This window comes from Ruditapes philippinarum, unplaced genomic scaffold (genome assembly GCF_026571515.1).
Source record: "Ruditapes philippinarum isolate M1 unplaced genomic scaffold, ASM2657151v2 ctg5347_1_1_1_1, whole genome shotgun sequence".
NCBI lineage: Eukaryota > Metazoa > Mollusca > Bivalvia > Venerida > Veneridae > Ruditapes > Ruditapes philippinarum.
Genome location: NW_026853221.1, coordinates 67,457 through 90,099, shown reverse-complemented (window position 1 = coordinate 90,099; position 22,643 = coordinate 67,457). Strand labels below are relative to the sequence as shown.

The following is a 22,643-nucleotide window of genomic DNA, read 5'->3' as shown; positions in this document are numbered from 1 at the left end:
ATAATACAAAAAATACTTCAAAAAATGAATATCCTCTATCTCGAATTCTGAATGCTTTCGAATTTAGATAAGGTTCCATTTTTTAAATGATCGAAGATTTTTGTTTTGGTACGACCTAAGTATGGAAACAAATAATGATAAGTCTTTTCGTATTGATATACAAGACACTTTCTTAATAAATTGAAGCAATATATTTTTTTAAACAATTACGATTTCTTGGGTTTAGTATTTTTTCGACAGCTTATATTTCAGCAATAAGCACTTATTGCTGAGGTACCATTGTAACATTCAATATATGCTAAATAGCAATTCTTCTTTGGAGTCGACCTTAATACGTAATATTATAAGATCCTGTAACACAATTTTTTTATAGTTTTAAATTATAAATATGATGCTCAAATTAAGATTTATCAATATTGTAGATTCCAAAAAGCAAAAATAATAAAGATTTTACCGAATTTAACATTTCATGTAAATAAAGGAAGGCATTTAGAAATTTATTTTCTATAAAGTTTTAGTCAATTTTTACAATAAGAAATTGATGCATACATTTTAATGATAACATATTATGTGCACACATATCTGCATACATATTTTACATATTCTCCGATTTTTGTAAATTGTTTTATTTGCATAATTCTGTACATATATATAATTTCATTTAATGTGGTTTACTACTTTGATCACAACATACAGGATCTTTAGACATAATCATGTATTTCCTTCCTGAGTACCACATAGCAGTCTTTTCTCTTTAAATAAGTATACAAGTAACAATTTTCAAGAAATGTATTACTGTATAACAAAACACCTGGCTAAAAGCCAGAACAAACAAGTGGTTAACAGGATCATTTATGTATTGATCAGAGCGGTAAAAATAGCTCATAAAATAACATTCTATATCTCAACTGAACGTGTTTCTTGTGACAAAGAACAATAAACGTATATAAGTAACTAACACGAACGCTGAATTAAGATTAGATACTTTTATTACAAATTGAAAACATGCAAAGAATCTTGTGACTATTTCTCAAAACTTCTGCGATTTAATAATGTGTTCGACATAAGTCTGATATTAATTAAAGGAAATATAAATATATATAATGGAATAATAACATATCTTTAATATTTTGTATATATCCGACATTATAATTTATATAAATTTAAGACCTAATTTCTAAATACCCAGTGACACATTCAATACATTCGACTAACGTCTTTTTGTACAGTATTATAATAGTACTAATGATTATTGTACAAAATATTCTGTTACTATATAGTCATAAGGTCAAACAATTGAACAAATCAACCTAAGTACCAAATCATAAATAGTTGTACGTGAGGTCGAATTATTATTATACGATACCGTAAGGTAGAACAAATAATTAGAATACAAATATCGATTTTGGAACCCAACAAATTTACAACAATATAAACACTATAAATATAGTTTTAAAAGTCATGTAAAAACTGTGTTAATATTACGCTCATGTGATTATCACGCAACACCGGATTTCAGCATTCATTTTATTAAATGCTATTGTAAAAAAAAATACCGTCCTTTTTTAAATTATTACTACTGTTTTTTCATGACTTTTAAAACTTACCAATGACTTTGTTTACAAAAAGAGCGCTTTCAAAATTAGTATAAATCTACAGCCTATAAAAAATATTTCGTACATGTATTTAAATATTCTGACATTGCTTATTTCTGTCAGAATTTATGCATGAAATTAAGCAAAATCGCCAATTTTTCATCTTCCGTATGGAATTTTGAATAAACCTCAAGGTACTAAAGATATTACATTCATGAAGATAAATGCTTTTTAAACTTGGCAAGGGTGTTAACTTGTCGATTGTTTTATTTTTAATTATGCTAAAACTGATCTTAAGCTGTAGTTCAAATGGCCTATTTCTTCGAAAACTACGTCAATTTACCCAAACATTGTGCCCGAAATAAAACAACACATGTAGAACTTGTCATTTATAACCACACTAATTAATTCTCAAAAATAAAGGTCTAATAAAGGTCTCATTAAAACAGTTGACTTTTTTTCATTCCTGATTTGAACCACTTATGTGAACATTAAGGTCTATATTTACACAGACATTTTTTACCAAAACTGCACTTTATCTGAAATTTTTGTACATACCTTTGATTATATACTTTGTTGTATGAACATATTGATCTAGTTTCCCTTAATTGTTATTTATCTTCAATATGTCAAAGTATAGCAAATGAGATGGCATCATGTTGATATGTTTGTGTTTTTCAATGAAACAACATGCATTGTAAATACAATATTTTCATTAGAATAGTGTAGTTGAAGTTTAGCTCTTTTATTTTTATAACTTCTGAATATCTTAAATCCATGTTTGTCCAACTGTTTTAAGGTATCTAACTGTACAAATGGATTTGCATCACCCCAGTAATTATGCATATAAGACATAAAACCATCTTTCTTTAAGCCATTAGTACGTCGGCCGAAATGAATTTCAATCACCAATTGTTTTATATATTTATTTGATACTGATGCTAAGATTTGCGGTATTGCTTTCCATTCATCTCCTTCAATGTCTATTTTAAGAATGTCCAAGACCTTCTGCAAAAACAATAGAAAATATATACACTCAAAAGGCAAGAGGAGATCTGTTTGTTTTGCATGTAAGATTGAAATATATTTCACTGAGTGAACACTAGATGCAATATTTTCACGAGTGCCATAGCCACGAGTGAACATAGAATAACTGGTGTTCACAATTGAAATATATTTCAATCTTATATGCAAAACAAATATTTTTTTCTTTTTATTTTATGCTTAATAAGTGATTTTAAGTATTTTAACTGGTTTTATCGCGTTACTTCGTGCACTCTCCTTTATGACGTCATCATATAAATTAAATGATATTACATCATCAACTTTTGAAATATAGCTCTATTCTGTTAAATTTCTCTAATTTTGTAAAATTTTAGCATGATGCATGGTAACATCGACTATCATTCTCTGAAAAAGGCAAAATGTACGTATGGCCGTATTTATTTTTGACTGTTTTTCCATTTAGTTATGATATTCTTTTCATCCGCATTCAGATATAGTTCGGCTACAGTGAACATTTTTTCACTAGTGGTTTATCAAAATATAATCATCTGATATATATTACAGTTAAACAGTGGGAAGCATGAAATAAATGGTCTTAATTGCGGAGTCGACTCAATTGTTGATATTCTTATGACCACGACCTATTTAGTCGTTTTGTATGAACAAACAGTGTGAATCTAAATCAAGCAATTTAATGTAAAAGTATGCCATAGTACTCAATCTGATGAAAGCTAAATTTATTTACGAGATAATTAATGTGTAATATTAAATTCATATTAGTCTGATATGATGTGTATAGTTGATCTACCAAATAACAATTTTGTTAATCATATAAAATGAATATATATGCAGAACATAGACAGACAAACTTACAGAATTGTGATTAAGAAGCGTTCTTATGGACGACAATGTTTTCATATTCCAGCCAAATATACTTTTATGGTCAAAGTCTGATAATCCAATTAAATGGAAATTTATACCTTCAGGGATTCGATGTCCAGCTATAGGCATACTGAAAATGATAAATGGTAATATTTATTATTTGGTCAATTTTGCATGAAGTTAAAGATAAAATATGCTTGCATTAGATATAAAAATATACGCAGTTTCTTTGTAAATATAAAAAAGCACCTATTTTGACAACAAAAAGGTATATATGTCATGTTTAAAACTTTACACACTATAGGCGGTTACACTACGAATATATGTAAAAAAAGAGGTAGTTTTGTTTAAAGAAAGTACCAACTTTACTTATCTCGTAATAGAGAATGCAGCTTCCAGTGCATAATGTTTTAATTCCTTTATTAACATTAAACATATTTTTATAAAAAATATATAGACTTCAAACAATGTTTGTGATTATTTATTTTTACTTAAGGATGAGCATAGTATATCTTTATGTCTTTTTTCTAGCCTACAATTCACAGAGCATAACAGTTTATTGAACTAGCTTATTATTTTCCTATAACAATCAATGAAATTCGTTTAACTATAACGTAAATTGACTTATGTGTTATATGTTATGTCACGTTTTTATTCATCTCAGTTAGTGTTTGTAGAACAATACACAAACTGAAGAAAAATGATTATCACTGTTGCTATGACATTTTGTTTTTGAAAATATGAATTGCACATTGTTTATCATGTCATTTATTCAATCTTAATATGCAGCCAAACTATAGTATTGTCCATCATTGCTAGTCAATTGTATTTTATGACCTAATTTTTGTAGTTACCTTGGATCAAATGTATGTATTTCGCAGTTATATCGTCTGTACACGTCATTTTCAAATCCAAAATGGAAATGTGAGCTACAGAAAGAAGAGTGTAGGAAAATATAATACATCAACAGTATAGACCCTTTCATTTAAGACCGGATTTAAGTTGTTGCCCTTGAATGACGTCATGGGTGAATACGATTGACATTGCCGATACGATATTTTATATTAATAAAGGGATATTATGGTCTTAATACTTTCTCTTGTAAGATTGGCAGATTAAAATTGCCAACATTTTGTGTAATTTAAAAATGTATAATATAAAAAGAATGATCAAATGAATAAAATGATATTATTGTTCACCATAATAAGGTAAACTATTTGTTTCAATACAATACCATATGGAAATTTACTGAAAATACTTACATTTTTCGTTTGATACTAAATAATGAAAATTGTCGCACCTTGTTTAACCAGGCAATTAAACCGAACTAACATGATAATACCAGATATTTATGTCTCTTCTAATAAAAGGTTCCCAAGAAATATTTTGAGTTTCAAAACTGTAAGTATTCTGCAGCTTTGACACAAGGCTGCGTAATAATTAATTTCGAGATACTGGTTGATTAAAAATAACTTTGATTTTAGCAGTACTAAGACATAGAAAATCAATAATATGAATTTATATAGTTTTAAAAATGTGTTCATGTAAAAAAAAGTTAAAATTCTTTTGGATGTACATAATTGAATACTATTTGTGTCGGCAAAAAAGCAACTCTAAAAAATCGTTCATCTGCCAATTACATCAAAGCTTGTAAAGTGATATCTTAAACTTGATATTTATTTATTTAATTCATATTCTGATTATCTTTTTTTAAATGATCAATATCCAAATTCGGATTATAAATATTTTGACAACTAACAAATGTGACGTAATATGATGCAATGTTATAAAATTCTGAAACAAAGTGATCCCTCGGAAGCATTAATCACAAGAAAATAACATAAGAATTGCAGACTCGGTTTGATTGAGTCTGTACATCAGGGATAATGAATAGGTGCAACATCCCTCAGGCCCCCTAGCACCGGCTTGAGCGGTACTCAATTCTCAACACTTAATAATGTTGACATCAATGATCCCGAAGGACCAGAAAATATAACAACACTGAAATGAACTCTAAAATATGCACCCTGGTGAATTATGATATCACAGTCAAGTGCCGCGTGTATAATAAACATCGTACGCACCCTGTTTATTGATAGGTTACGGCCCATTGGTTACTAGGAACGGGTCTTTATTTTCATAATCATACGAATAGATTTGTTCGTCTGTTGCAAATCGAACGATATAAAAGTCATGTACACATGGTTTTCGTTCTATCAGGAATATTTATAAACGTTATATCCTACACTGGTTCTTTCAACGATATTTTGCCTGGCATAATGAGAAAAGAATCAATAAGTGTCAACAGAATGCATTCTGCTATTGGAAAAAAAAGCATTACACAAAATAACAATCTTATTTTCATTTTTGTCACAAAATACACGGAATTTTCTAAATGATAGAAAATCACACAGAAAACTAGAAAAATTTCCCTTTAAATTTATATTAGGTTATCACTGTGTATGGGTGTTAATAAAATATTAAAATTTGATTTAGTTCCTGGCATTATATATATATATATATATATATATATATATATATATATATATATATATATATATATATATATATATATATATATATATATATATATATATATATATATATATATATATAATTCCGTGTATATATATAATCTCATGCCAGGAACTAAATCAAATATATATATATAATAATTCACTTTGAAAGTCCGATGTTTTACCATGTAGCAAGAATTAATCTGAATCTTTGTTTTTGTATTTTTGGTTTTTATATTCTTGATATGAAATTTATGTATCCATAAGTCAAATTGTTCATGTTATAATCGAAATTTACGATCAGTATTTTAACTTTCAATAAGCTAACATTCTACGCGATTTGTATAGTAGAATCCCCATTTACGTCACATCCGGTAAGGAAAGTTATTCGACGGTTTTCGCTTAAATGAAAGGGTCTATTAAAAAGTAATTTTGATAGAAAAAAATCCATTCAAAATCTTACTTATATCAATTTATTAAAAAACTGCAAAAGGAAATAAAGAAATCGGCGCAGTATTTACAGGAAAACATGTTTGTGTGCGATATTATCCCGCTCTGAGTTCATTTCATTCGGAGTTGGAAATGGGGAATGTACCTTGTCTAATATCTGAGTAATGTTATCTGAAGGTTGGCATTCTTTCTAAATTAGTCTTGTAATGATTGTCATATTCAATAAGTTTTTATCTTTGTAGTAAGTAGAAAAGAGATAGGGAACAATTGAACTAAAGTCTGTCGCATTTATTTTTCTGCTTTGTAAGTAAGGAATTGGTTTATAATAAAAACAATATTGTGTACTTATTCACCTACCCGAAGGAATAAACAAGACAAGGTTGCGTTGGCACATATGCGGAGTCAATACAAATGTCATATCCTGCATCATTGCTTGGTTCGCATCTTGAAATATGTTCACAATCCGTTTGCAGTGTTGTGACATACCTATGTTTTTCATCAGATAACAAAAAAACAACAACATATATTATTCACTTCACCGTGAAATATAACATCATGTATACATTATGTTGTTTGTTTTTAAATATGAGTATGAAATGTATTGAAACTTAGAAAGCACTTCCTTGATTATATTGTAGATGGGACTTCGAATCATTTGCATTTATTTTTTATAACTAGATAGTTTAGGTTCGTTTGAAGAAAATGAATGCCCTTTTATAAATGTATATAACACATTTTCCCTATACGATTCATTTTTGAACCTATTTTAAGTAAAACAATTGTATGTAGTAACCTTTCATATTCGAGGTACAAGCTGTCTTCCATAATGGTGATGTCGGATGTTAAGTTAAGGATTTCTTGCTGAAAACAAAATATAAATATGGTGATATATATTACTGAAATTAGTATATCGCCCAGCATACTAAGTACATGTACATTTAACTGTTTCTCTTTGTTTCTCTTTTTTTTGTTATTTAACTATTTGCTTCAGGATCTGTTATATATATTTTGCCGACACTTTTTTTTTTTGAGCAAATAAGTACATTGTTGACTTATCTAGATTACAATTATTATACTCATAAATATATAAATTAAACATACATATTTTTTGTAGGATATTTTAATCCATTATAGATGTAAATTGCACTAATTATTTAATTATTTAAATTTAGTTTTCACTTTGTCAATAAATTATATATTGATATTTTTTTCATATTTGGTAGAAAGGAAACTTGCTCTTAGTATTCTTTCCTTTGATATTGCGTGATGGGTCAGTGGGTCAAGGTTAAGTATGGAACATTTTATTTCTAAATATTTGCTTAAACAACCTTTATACATTCATAATTCATATTAGGAACGAAATATTTTGGTCCTCTATTTGGAGTCAGCCATATCTTTTACACTTTTACACATTTTTCTGTTTGGAAATAAATCTCTCGACTCGGACAAAAACGACATCATCTTAAAACATGTGCAAGTCTTTATAACACATACACAAAGACTTAAGCGCTAATTAAAACCCACAATCGCTTCATCCCTGAAAAAGACCGACACATCTCAAATCTTTTTTCCCCTCCTTACAATACTCCATGGACTTTCCTTACCTTTATTTCCTCTCTTTGATAATTACTGTAGCTAAAATGTTTTGAAAAATCAATACATTTTTCTTTTTGTATTTTTTGGTATGTTTTATCTGTTTTTCTTTTTAATTAAAACCATTTCTTCCTTTTCGTTTATTTATTTTGTTCCGGTTCAAAAATGTTTCAAATGAAGTTACATCGTCAGTGCAGATTCTTATGACAGACAGAAGCGAGGCTTAGTATAAGCTACAAAGCTTTATCCTCTATTCTGTATGTTATACTAGCATAATGATTGTTTTTATTATTTTTCTATTTGTTATTACTGGATTGTGTATAATTGTATAACATGTGTGTAAATCTATTTGGAAAATAAATATTGTTTGAACCAACTTCCTTGCACTTATAGAGCATTCATGTGTTCTTCGTACAAAACCATTGAATCTTATCACATATATCAACGTTCAATTTTACTTTGTTAATTATGTTTTTTGTCTTCATTATAGAAAATAAAACTGTAGACACTTCATGAGTATTGATAGATGAACCGTTCTTTTTAGTGATTACAATCACAATTTACCAACATTTTTTTTTGTTCTTCAAACATTTCTCATATCAAATTAATAAGTTTATATGTCAGCTAAATAGTAGTTAAATTTTTAACCGCTTATAAACGGTCTCACCGACTATCATTTCCATCATTTTGTTGCCAGTCATTTAGGCTTTACGAAAAACTTTGTTGGTTGTCTATTAAGACTACATACATGTTAGTTTTGCTATACGTGCCTTGTATAAAAAGACTGATATAAGAAGACTAGTTAGTTGAAAAACTGTATCCAACTTAATAAAAGATACATATCAGTTTTCAAGGTCAAGTGTGTAATAGTATCAATTAAGTCTCTCTATAATTTTCAAACAAACATCTGCTGTGATTCAAGTGAATGCTTAAAAACAAAGCGATTTTTTTCTTAGGAGCTTTATGATTACAGTCCCATGTACTTACACTGTCATAAAGTGAAACTAAACGATCATTAAGAATTGCAAATATGACATCACTGTTTTCATTTTAGCTTTGTGAAACTTTGCACCAACCAATAATGGGTGGTTTTGAAAACCTCAGGTGCACATCCTTCAGCTATTTCCAATTAGAATGGACACCTAAGTAGAACCACCGACGTTCCGTATGTTAGCTGGACCGATTGAATGTACGGGTCGATTTTGTTTTCAGTTTACCCCTCGCACAGATATATGTGATGTGGTGATGCAAAATAACACGTAAAGTGAACATCGTGATGGAAAGACAAATGTGAGAAATGCGAAATTTCAATTACAGAAAAGAGGAGCAGATATATTGGTTTGTTTCAAAATATAAACATTTTCAAATTTGATCAAGATATTAATTAAAACTCAATACATATTATTTTGGATAATCGAATATTATAAATATACATTTCACCTTTATTATTCTTGAATAAAAATGTTTTGTATTTGAATCTGCACTAACGTTTAAGGGTGGGGGTTAATTTACCTCGTATTTTTGGTATATAAAAGTATTAATGCTGTTTAGCTACTTTATAAATTAAATAAATTAATAAACAGGAAAAAAAGTTCCCATAATCTAACAAATATGTAACAATAACAGTGCTCGTTACTTAACGCTCACAATATTTTTTTTTTATTTTATTTTTTTTTACAAATAAAGGAAAATATCTCAGACCAAAATATTATGATGTTTTTTGTATTTCAACATGGCATTTTTGAGGTACTCATTTTTTTTTTCAATCACTGGAATGACTGGAATTTGCAATACATATCTAGCCTTATGCGTTTTCAATTTATAAATCGATTTATATTTGTATTTAATGATTTGGTTTTAAGTTATATTAGTAAATTTAATGTAACAAGTGTTATTCCTTAAAGATACGTCCATTTGTGAAATATTGATTACATGTTTGAAAATGAACAAACAAATGAATACATATACTGCAAGTATACACACAATTAAAATAGAAACAAATTAAATAAAGAGTTGATTCGCCTATTTTATTAAGGACACACTTTTTTGTGCATTATCTATCATATTCTCCACGTTTTGTAAAGTGCGTTTTTGACAGATATTTTATACCTATACAAGTGCTCAATGAGAAACATCTATATAAAATAGAAACATGTCATATTAACATACACTGTAAGACAGTCATATTTTTGTTTTCATTATTTCAAATTATTGTTAACGTTAATATTATTTAACAATAACAAATCGAAAATAAGGTAGAAATGATCAAACCTCTTTTCCAAAGTGAACTCTCGTCTCCTCCTTTGGTGCTAGTATATGAGCTAATATCAAATTTCGCCTGAATTAGGGTTCTGATTTTATTCAAATATGAATACCTTATTTAGCTGCAAAGTTTTATCTCATCTAGTAAGCATATGAATTTGAAAGCTAGTTTTACAAAGTGCAACATAAACTCGTCCATTTTATATCGTTTATGATTGTCAGAAGGTCAATATTGACCATTGTTTGTCTTTGCAGTAACGATAACGTTTTTTACATTTTTAATAAAATAATAATATCTAAACAACAAAGCAAAACAAACAACACAACTTTATATAAATTTCAGTTTAAGTCTGAAATGGGATTTTTTTATAGATGTATTTTTTTCTCTACAAAAGACTTTTTTTCGTCTTCAACTGTAAACAAAACAGGAAATTGAGTAAAACAATGTCAGTATGTTTCGCACGCACATAAGAATATCATTTTTTCTTGTTCTATTTTTATGAACAGAGTAAGTTTTATCAATCTGAATGCAAAAATAAACTTTTACTATGTTGCTATATTGCAGAACTAGAAATCAATCTGTGTTACACCAAGGACATGCTTGTTACTGCAAGGACTAATGAATGTTACTGAAAGGACTTATAACTGTAAATTTACGTTTATTTTGTATCATTGAACTAACAATTAAATGTTAACAACATACAGAAATGAAAATAAGCTTTGAATTATTCTTAAATAGATCTTGAATTTGAATAGCAAAAGTAAGGGAAGCTCTCTTTTAAAGTTACAGGACGGACATATTTGTTACTGAAATGACAAAAACATTTAAAATGGGGAAAAGTTACAAGTCTTTAAGGTAACCAAGCAATGTTGTGAGTTCGCATAATTCAGTCTTAACTCGTCCCAGTCAATTTTATAAACAAGTTCATAGAGAATATCATCAGAAGTTTTGAAGATTGATATTACATGCTATATTTTTAATCAGGAGTTTTCTAAGTTAAATAATTAAAATTAAATGCAAAGTTCTTGACCTTTTAGAATGCATAATTTTAATCCTCCTGAATGACTGTAAATAAATTTCCAGAGATTCTTTCTTGTGACAAAGCCATCATTTAGCTTACAAATTGTCAGTGGCCCTTCTGTCTGAAATAACCTGGGGTCTTTTTCAACCATTCAAGCTTGAAATTTGCCACCTGACCTTAAGAGTTTTGGTGCAGCATTTTAAGCAAACAAAACAAAATAGAAACTGTGTTCACAAAGTACGATAATGCCAGGAATTTTACATGAGGCCAAAATAGGACTAGGAAAGTAAACAAACAGTCATGTTCTAAGTTTCACGGGACTACTTTTTAATGACTAATTTTAGTAGTTTTGAAGACAACAATTTTCTTTTGTAAAAATGCCTTAAAGGCTTGCTTGTGAATGATATAAGTTAGGTTTTATTTCTATTTTGCAAAGTAAACTGTTATTCTATGCAAAAAATAAGTCTCTGTAGAGATAAGTACTAAGAACTTTCCTTCAATATACTGGTACTGCCTTATTACTTTTATTTCTAAAATCGTTACAGTTATTTTGTGAAATGACATGCATTTCAATTACAACAAGATGTATATTGTCCTTACAGTAACTTAATGTTGAGGATTCTAAAGGGTGCAAGATTATTCAGATTTTCCTCAATTTTACAAAAGCATGTACTGTAAAAGCAAAAAATAGCCCAATTGAATATATATACTGAAACAAAAAGGAAACTTTCTCCAAGGTTGAATGTAGATATGTTAGTACAGTACATTGATTTTGAATTAAAAAGTCCTTTCAATAACACAGGTTGTCCTTCGAATAACAAAATAACATAAGGAGAAGTTTTAAATGGCATAAATGTCTAATTATAGAATAAATATATTAATAATAAATAGATTATGCCAACAAGAAAATGTTTATCGTATCTTTATCCATAATTATATGTTAAAGAAGATATGTGTTGTATTTTGTACTTTCAGTAACAGATTTTGTACTTGCAGTAACATTATTGTAAGGACAGTTACTGCAAGGACTTATTCAGGTTATTTTACAGTCTGTTTACACAGATAAGATAAGGGAGACAATTTTGATAATTTAATTCATGACTGAAACATATTTGCTAATAGCAGCAATACAAAAGGGAATCTTTCTCATAACTTAAATAATAAGAATCTCGTTACTTAAAGGACACTGTTCGAAATCATGGTTCCAACCTTTAATCAATGTCTTTCAATTTTCTAAATCCTATTTAAAATGCCCATATGTTTTGTTGCTGTAGCCATGTATTATACCTATCACCTTCTTTTGAAGAGCACACTGGAACAATTTACTTAAACTAAAATAATCTACTTATATTACTGTTACTTGAAGGACATTTTTGTCAAACAGGTTGGGGACAAAATTATAACTTGCATTTTGCAAATTGAAATACTTAACTGAGGCTTTTACTGTATAAATACATTATATAAAAGGTTATATTTTGCGTTAGTTGACAAAAATATGTATTTTAGTAATACAAATTTACAGGATAAACAGCTGAAATTGGGATTTTGACTTAAGGACAGGGGATAATCAGTTTTAATTTAGGTTTATGACACTACCAGAAAAAAATATGTTGAATATCTTATCCTGTAAATGTCTTAGTTAACAATATTTTATGTACTTACAAGCATGCAAATTTATTTTTTATAAAATTATCATGCATTTTGTGAAAAATTGAAAAGGACAAGATTACAGGCGAAATCTGATATTGGCTCATATATATTACTGCTAAGAGAAGCATTGCATTTAAAATCACAACGGGTATATACCTTCGCATTTTGTCGGTACGAATAAAAGATATTTGTTTAATATATGTTTTATTCAATAACTAAAGAAGATCAAATTTTATCATGAATACAGAAATATATCCGCTTTAAGTATTTTAGAAAGTTCTTTAAGCGAAATATAAAGCTGAATGTTTGACAAAACTTGTAATAAAACTAGTTTACATGTCGTTTAGTGTAAGAAACGCATGACCTGACTTACTAAGTTGAATCGCGATCTGAACATCTCGGCTATTATTGTTCAAAATAAATATAATTAAAGGAACTTGCTAAAATGTCTATACTTTTTTTATCTGTTATTTTACTTCACATTTATAATGAACATCCAACATGTCTCACCAACTGTAATATATAACCAGACTCTAAACAAAGAATGTCAATATTCTAAAAAAAAAAACAGCAAATATTTGCCATAGCTTTCTAACGCAACAGTGACATAAAGTCGTGTCTTGAACTATCCCCTACACTCGCGACTATAAGAACATGTATTGAAACATCGAGTCTCACGCAGTGCGGTGTCCTGTACAATACTAATCAATTTCAATGTTACTGCGCGTTCTGTCAATCTTCGGATAAGGACATCAATCAATCCAGGTCTGCAATGGTCATTCAATTCTGTTGTGAATAATGCTTCCGGAGGATCACATTTTCCCCAGATTCTTAAATACCTTGATTTTTTCAGCAGTGTGTTTTGTATTTTTCCCTACAATTTCAAATTTAATAAGTGTGTTTTTTTGTCTGTTTTAATTTTATGTTTTAGTTGTTTGCCGGAGGGTTATATTTAATGTATTTAATAAAGTACCAGATAAGCAACCACACCAGCTGCAATTAACGACTTTGGAGGCATGGTCTTGTTGTTTCTAATTATTGTGAACTATTGTGCACAATTAAATTCAAAATAGCAATCATTATTTTTTTTACTTTATATACAGTTAACCCAGACTTAAAATTGTGGATAGAAGTTGAGATTTATATGAATTAACTAATATATTTTATGCAGGCAGGTATAACACACAATTCCCAAATGCAGTGTGGAGGGTATTGAAAATGGAACAGAAATATTAAATGGTAACTGGCTTATTTAAATATATTGCTTTGTGTTGTACACTATTATTTAAATTAATGCAAACATCAAAGTGGTGAAATTAATTCTGTAAAATGTGATTTTCCCAAATTAAGCATAAAACAGGGTATTATTTGAAACCGGACACATTATTTAACCTGGAATTCAAGTTTTTTTCCCCTTTTCTCTGACTATAGTTCATATATCTTACGTATAGCTCCCTCCAAGAACTCAAATTGGGTTCACTTAACAAGAGTAATATAGAGCATTTTTTACCAACTAAATTTAGTCCACTATAGTTCTATTACCATGTTCTGTGCAACACGTTTCTCTTATTGTTGATTGCAACAACTCGGTTTTGTCAAAAAAGTTTCACTAATCTAGGTTTGTCAAACATGTTTCACTAATCTAAGTTAGTCAAACAGGTTTCACTAACTTAGGTTTGTCAAACATGTTTCACTAGTCTAAGTTAGTCCAACAGGTTTCACTGATCTAAGTTAGTCAAACATGTTTCACTAATTTAAGTTAGTCAAACATGTTTCACTAATCTAAGTTTGTCAAACACGTTTCACTAACTTAGGTTTGTGAAACACGTTTCACTAACTTAGGTTTGTCAAACAGGTTTCACTAATCTAACTTAGTCAAACACGTTTCACTAACTTTGGTTTGTCAAACACGTTTCACTAATCTAAGTTTGTCAAACATTTTTCATTAACCTAAGTGAGTCAAACAGGTTTCACTGACTTAGGTTTGTAAAACACGTTTCACTAACCTCGATTTTTCAAAACACATTTCTATAACTTAAGTTTATCAAACAGGTTTCACTAGCTTTAGACTTTAGTTTGACAAACATATTTCACTGTAAACTGTGATTCGTCAAACATGTTTCATAATCAAGGGATATAAACAGTTTTCACTACATGTAAGTATGTTATATTTAAATTGTCTGATTGTATTGGCTTTGTCGCGAAGAACGCGATAATATTATTGTTTATTTTGTTTTTATCCGCCGGCTTGGCACTTAATTATTGTGACCGCCGGGTATTTGTTGTAACCGCCGGGTTTGTCACCGGCGGGTTGATGTTTAATTATATGTACATGATTTTCATGATTTTTACGTGCATTACGTGGTATATAAAAGGAAATGTTATCTTGTTTTGGTTAGTTCGTTTTAGTTCGTTAAAAGTAAAGGATTGTTATGTTGAAAATTAAAGAAATAAAAGTTTAAAGGATGTAAAAGACTTATTTTAATTCCAGCGTAGTAAAGATTGCTACAATGATGGTCCCGCGAACCGGATAGAAAATCGAAAATAAATAAGTTCTAAAATATGGAATTAAATTCAAAAGTGTAAAAAATTGTCGGAAGTTCATTCAGTGATTCAAAATGGCGAACATCACGTACCTGAAAGGTGTGCGGACTAGATATCTCAACATCTTAAAAACGGAAATTAAAAATGCGCAAGTGATTTTGGAAAGTGATATTGATTTTAGTGACAAAGAGGAATATATTAATCGTGCTGAAAAATGTGTTGAGAAAATGAATGTTTTCCGTGAAAAACTTGAAAATCAAACGGATAAATTGATATGTGTACTTAGTGAAAAAGAAGACGAGTTGATAAAATCTATTCTTGATGAAAATTGAAGGAGTTGTGGAAATGTGTTTCTATCTTAACAAATTGAAGGATAAATTTGTTGATGCAAAACATAAAAGTGAAACGGTAAGTGCACATCAAATTTTAGAACTACATCATGATATGCAAAATATTGTTGTTAGTCGAATGAAACAAAAACAGACAATTCTAGAAATGAACGAGAAAATAGAAGCGATGCGATCATCGGTAAAGTTGCCAAAGTTAGACTTGCTATCATATAATGGTGATAAGCTTAAATGGTTGGAATTTTGGGACTCGTATGAGTGCACAATACATAAGAATAAATCGCTGTCAAATATTGAGAAATTCACATATTTGAGAAATAAGCTGTACGGAGAGGCAAAACGTGCTGTAATGGGTCTCGCTCTTTCTGACGAAAATTACATGTTGGCAATTCATATCTTGAAAGAACGTTTCGGGAATATACAAGAAGTGATTGATCTACATTACAATCAGATGATAAATTTAACTCCAGCGTATAACAGAGTTGAAAGTTTGAGGGAATTTTTCGACCAAGTTGAAAAACATCTTCGAAGTCTCGAAGTCCTGAATCAAAACATAAATCAGGATGTATTTGTTTCTATGATACGTTCAAAACTACCTCAAGAAGTTTTGCTTCAACTTGAAATGCATAAAGGAACAGAGGATAAATGAACAGTGGCAAATCTTCGCGATAAGTTCAAAGCTTATGTGAATGCTCGTGAGAAAGCGGAGCAAAAGCTACCATTCTCAGAATCACGGAGATATAAACAAATGAATTCTCCTAACCAGCAGAAGCAAAGACGTAAAGTTTTCTACGGAAACCAGAGTACACAGGACCATTCAGGTAAATCTTTAAGTTCAGCTGAAGCTCTGGTTACAAGTGAAGTAAGAAATGTTGCTGACAAGAAGTTTAAGAAATGCCGGTATTGTGATAAGAAACATTGGAGTGATGAGTGTCCTACTTTTCGCACGATTGCAGAACGAAAAGGAAAGCTTATAGGAAGCTGTTTAAAGTGTCTTAAATTAGGTCACAATTCCACTGAATGTAAAGGAAAAAAGAATTGTGTATACTGTGGTGGATTTAATGTGCACCATCGTAGTTTATGTCCTAAAAAGTTTAGATTAGGTGAATTTTGTGTTGTTAATCCTGAAATAACAGACTCATTGAACAACAATGAACTCCATGAAGAAAGTGCTCTTGTGTCCTGTGATGAAAGTGTTTTAATGCAAACAGCAAGAACGGAAGTAAAAAGTCCATTTGGGACTACGAGTGAAAATGCACGTATTCTGCTTGATTCGGGATCGCAAAGGACATACATTACAGAGTCTCTAGCGAGCAAACTTGGAGTAAAGAAATTAAAAGAAGAAGAAATAAAGTTAGTTACCTTTGGATCGGACAAACCTAAGGTAATTAAAACATATTCTACAAAAGTGTGCTTGAAACTTAGTACTGGCAAATACATTGAAATAAATGCCAATATTGTACCGGTAATTAGTGGAAACGTAAGGAAAAAGTCAGCTAAATTATTTTCTGACGAACATATGAAACATTTGTTCACAAATCTGAACATGGCTGAAGATCTTTCATCAAATAGAGAGTCATCAAAAGTGGACTTATTACTAGGAAATGATTATTACCTAGATATTGTAATGTGTCAAAGAATGGAAGTAAAACCAGGACTTTATCTTCTGGCTTCAAAGCTTGGTTGGATACTTACAGGCCGAATACAGGAAACAAGTGTATATGAAAATGAAACAAATATGCTTATTCTTACGCATGGATCAAATGTATGTGTAAGCACCACAAATGTGTTTGCTAGTGTTGATTCAGTTGTTCAAACCAAACCAGAGTTGGAAGACTTTTGGAAGATCGAATCGTTAGGAATAACAGACAGTCAAGATAATACAAATGATGAAATTGCTTTAATGAAATTTAAAGATACATTAATATATGACAACGGAATGTATCAAGTAACATGGCCGTGGAAAGAAGAAACTCCAGAATTGCCAGAAAACAGAGAGCTAGCATTAGCTCGATTGAAATCAAATATAGCAAGAATGAAAAACAAGCCAGAAGTGTTGAAAAAATATAATGAAGTGATACAAGACCAACTTAGTAAAGGTGTAATCGAGAAAATAGATAGAAGTTCGATGAGTGATTTAGTGCATTATATTCCACACCATGCAGTAATTACCCCACACAAATCAACTACCAAATTACGTGCTGTTTATGACGCATCTGCAAAATCAGATAGAAACAATAAAAGTTTGAACGAGTGTTTATATCGAGGTCAAGTTATGATTCGTGATCTTTGTGGATTATTGATGCGTTTTAGACATCATCAAGTGGCATTAGTTTCGGATATTGAAAAGGCTTTTTTACAAATTGGCCTACAGCAGGATCAGCGGGATGTCACACGATTTCTGTGGATAAAAGATATAGAAAGACCAATTGTCAGTAGTGATAATGTTCAGGAATTCAGATTCTGTCGTGTTCCATTTGGTATAATATCAAGCCCCTTTTTGTTAGGTGCCACTCTTGAGAGCCATCTAGAAACATACAACAACAACATTGCTGACAAAATTAAAGGAGATATCTACGTTGATAACGTTATTACAGGTACAAATACATGGGAAGAAGCATATGATTTGTACAAGACTAGTAAAAGAATCTTTGCTAATGCCTCTATGAATCTGAGAGAATGGGCATCAAATAGTTCTCAATTAAATGAAATGATTCCGACAACATACCAAACAAAAAGTATCTCTATCAAAGTACTCGGACATACATGGGATACAAAAAAACGACACACTTACTCTAAATGAATCATCTGTGTCGAGTGATGAAAGCATTTTGACAAAACGTATGATTTTAAAGCAGATTGCATCTGTTTTCGATCCTCTAGGATTGCTGTGTCCAGTGGTGCTTGAAGGAAAGATCATTCTGCAATCAATATGGAAGAAAAAATATCATTGGGATGATTTAATAGAGGATGATGACATTTGTGAAATTCGGTCAACTATGAAAAGTGATATAAAATCGATTTCTGATTTTAAAATACCTCGTTCTGTTTCACTTCAGAAATACGACGAAGATACAGAATACAGATTGTGTTTTTGTGATGCTTCGACAAAAGCATATGCTACGGCAATATATTTACATCAGAAAAGCAAATTAGAAACAAAAGTTGATTTAGTGTTTGCTAAAAGTAGGCTTGCGCCTTTGAAAGAAATAACTATCCCAAGATTAGAATTAATGGCAGTTTTGATAGGAGTGCGCTGTTTGAAATTCGTGAGTAATCAGCTACAGTTAAACATCAAAGAAAAATACTTATGGACATATTCTAAGTGTGTTCTTCACTGGATCCAAAGTAAGAAAGAATTACCAGTGTTTGTAAAAAACAGAATTAGTGAGATAAAATCAGACGAAGGTATAAAATTTGAACATGTGTTAGGCAACCAGAACCCAGCAGATATAGCATCAAGAGGCTGTTCGGTAAAAACAATTAGCGATTGCAAACTGTGGTGGCATGGTCCATTATGGTTACAAGAGCCCGAAGACATGTGGATAAGTTTCAAAAATGATAGTGATATTTGTGATAAATATGAAAACGACAATTCAGAAAAAGTTATGACTGTTTCTGAAAAAGAAAATAATGACTTAAGTGTTCTTTCGTCACCTTTTATAATTGACATCGCAAAGTTTTCTTCACTTACAAAACTGTTAAGAGTGACAGCATTAGCTGTAAGATTTATACGAAAACTACGCAAATTGCCATGCGAAAGTAAAAGCTTAAAATACGTTGAGCTTAAAGAGGCAGAAGAAATTTGGTTAAAACATGTTCAAAGAAAACATTTTGCGTGTGTATATGATGCCATTAAAAATGAAAAGAAAAACAATTTGCAGATTCAGTTAGGTCTCTTTATTGATGAAAAAGGTTTATTGCGATGTAAAGGTAGATTAGAAAACGCTGATCTGACTGAAAGTGCAAAACATCCAGTGCTTTTACCGAAAAAAGACCGTCTGACCTATCTCGTGATTGACAAAATGCATAAAGATCTATTACACAGTGGTTTTACTCAAACATTAGCATATACAAGACAAAGATTTTGGATTCCACATGGTCGAGCAGTGGTAAAGTCAGTGTTACACGTGTGTTCAAAATGTCGTCGCTTTGATGGTGGCCCATATAAGATGCCACAAATGCCACCACTACCTACATCGAGAGTCACGGAATGTAAACCCTTTTCACGTATAGGACTTGATTATTTAGGACCACTTTATATCAAATCTGATAAGGGACAATCAAAAGTGTGGATATGTTTATTCACCTGTTTTGTAACACGAGCTATTCATCTTGAAATAGTGATGGATATGTCTACAGAAGAATTTCTACTATGTCTTCGAAGATTTATTTCTCAAAGAGGCACCCCTGTTCAAATATTGAGTGACAATGCGTCACAATTTAAAGCTGCATGCTCCGTTATTTAAAAAATCTGGTACAAAATGCTTCAAAGTGAAGAAGTGCAAACATATGTGTCAAACTCCAGTATCAAATGGAATTTTATTACGGAACTTGCTCCATGGATGGGAGGTTTCTATGATTAGTAAAAAGGGTGTTTCGGAAAACATTAGGCCGACGGCTTCTAACATTAATTCAATTACAAACATTTGTTAAAGAGGCCGAAGCGGTTGTGAACTCAAGACCCCTAGTTTACTTCGGCGATGACGTCAATTCAAACATTGCATTAACTCCATGTCATTTCTTAACATTAATCCCCAGTATCGGTATTCCAGAGTCTCATATAGACGAGAAAGATAGAGATTTTATAGCGCATTACAATTCAAGTGATCGCCTAATGAATATATGGAAAAAAGGTCAGAAATTACTCAACATGTTTTGGGTTATATGGCGCAATGACTATTTGTTAAATCTTCGAGAAAGAACTCAATCAAAAATTAAAACAGGTCGAGTTCAATCACATATTGAGCCATGTGTTGGAAATATAGTATTATTAAATTTAGGATTTACCTCGCAGAAACTGGAAACTTGGGAGAATAGTGGATTTAATCCCAAGTCAGGACGGAAATGTACGCTCAGCAATGGTTAAAATACCATCGGGAAAAGTGCTGAAACGTCCACTCAAACTATTATTTCCTATTGAGATGTCCTCAACTATCAATCATAAATTAACTCAAAGTACTGAAAATGATAAAATAGATGAATACGAGCAAATATCTCGCCCGCCCCGCAAAGCAGCAGAAAGTGCTAAAATCTTGATCAAAAAGCAATTAAATTGCTAACGAATAAAAGTCGTTTTAAAAAAATGTCGCTTACAACATGTGTAATTTAAAAAAAATGTATACATCGGCGGAGCATACTTGGCGATAAAACATTAGCCATGAAATTCACGCGCAAAGTTTTTGACGGCGGAGCATAGTATTAGAGTGAAAACTACAACATGAAATTCACGTGAAAATCGTGCGGCGGAGTAAAAAATTTGAAAGATTTGCACGAAATTTTTATAAGTATAATTCAATAAGAATTGAATCATTATGCTTGTGTCAATTGACCAGAAAGGACATAAAAAAAGAAAAAAATGCCTTTGTGCTATTGCGATACCTGCAATAAAAGTTATAAAAATATAAGAAATTTGAAAAGGCATATCAAAGAAAAGCATACAATCTTAGAATATTGGAACTGTGTGGGAAAAGATTGTTCGTCAAGATTTATAAGTAGAAGTTACCTCAGGAAACATTTGATTTTAAAGGACAGATATGGAGCAGACTTGGCAAGGGATGCAGCGTTACGTGCAAAAAGAGGAGATTTAAAAGAGAGTGAATATTATGAAGACGTGAGCGAAGATGAAAGTATTTTTAGTTTGTTAGCAGAAAGAGATGGAAATCACGACGAAAAACAGTTTGCTAACACAATCTTGGATTTTGACCTGACTCTTCTGCAAAATGATGAACATTTAACCAATAATTAAACAGATGAAGAAAAACAAAAAGAGTGTGGAATACCTAATGAAGAAAATGAAATGCAAGCAGAAGATAACGATGAGAGAGAATGTGAAATAAACGTAAATGATATGGAAAATGAGGAACGAGATGAAACAAATGATAATAGCTTGGTAGAAGATGACAACGGCGGCGAACTTGACTATAATGATTGTGAACAGGAAAGTGATTACATTAATACGCAGCAAAGAAGTGAAGAAAGTGATCATGATTATATCAGTGATAAAGTGAGTGCTACATATGATATAAATAGTGACGTAAGTTCAAAAGACGAAAACAACAACGACTATGAAAGTGGTATTTGTGATTACCAGTATAGTGATATAAGTGTTGATGATGATGAAGTGATTTTAAGCAGTGATGGTGAGTCTGCACATGGAAACATTGACAACAAATGCACAGATGTAGTGCCGTCAAAGGCTACAACAAGGACTCAAACTTTGATATTAACATTTACAAAGAAGACGACATACATTGGACAAAATGAAATTGAGACACACATGAGTGCCGATCAAGAATATTATGATGATTTTGAGTAACTATAAACTTTGGCCGGGAGTATCGCGAAGAACGCGATAATATTATTGTTTATTTTGTTTTTATCCGCCGGCTTGGCACTTAATTATTGTGACCGCCGGGTATTTGTTGTAACCGCCGGGTTTGTCACCGGCGGGTTTATGTTTAATTATATGTACATGATTTTCATGATTTTTACGTGCATTACGTGGTATATAAAAGGAAATGTTATCTTGTTTTGGTTAGTTCGTTTTAGTTCGTT

At 30.7% G+C, this 22,643-nt stretch overlaps 2 protein-coding genes across 3 annotated transcripts; one reads left to right on the top strand and one right to left on the bottom strand.

The window, feature by feature from the left end:
- Positions 1-1,943: 1,943 nt before the first annotated feature.
- Positions 1,944-13,189, bottom strand: LOC132736154 (probable methyltransferase-like protein 24). 2 transcript variants are annotated; one of them, XM_060723235.1, is made up of 7 exons: positions 13,082-13,189; positions 10,313-10,359; positions 7,242-7,309; positions 6,806-6,934; positions 4,337-4,411; positions 3,474-3,612; positions 1,944-2,603 (listed from the first exon to the last, which is right to left on the bottom strand). In XM_060723235.1, exons 1-7 carry the CDS (start codon positions 13,137-13,139, stop codon positions 2,250-2,252), a joined length of 870 nt encoding a protein of 289 aa, XP_060579218.1. In that variant the 5' UTR covers positions 13,140-13,189; the 3' UTR covers positions 1,944-2,249. The 2 variants fall into 2 exon arrangements, with proteins under 2 accessions (XP_060579218.1, XP_060579219.1); XM_060723236.1 differs by having other exon boundaries at positions 2,484-2,603; positions 3,581-3,612.
- A 3,425-nt stretch (positions 13,190-16,614) lies between these two features.
- LOC132736150 (uncharacterized) lies at positions 16,615-18,669 on the top strand. Its single transcript, XM_060723232.1, has one exon. It carries the CDS (start codon positions 16,615-16,617, stop codon positions 18,667-18,669), a length of 2,055 nt encoding a protein of 684 aa, XP_060579215.1.
- Positions 18,670-22,643: the final 3,974 nt, after the last annotated feature.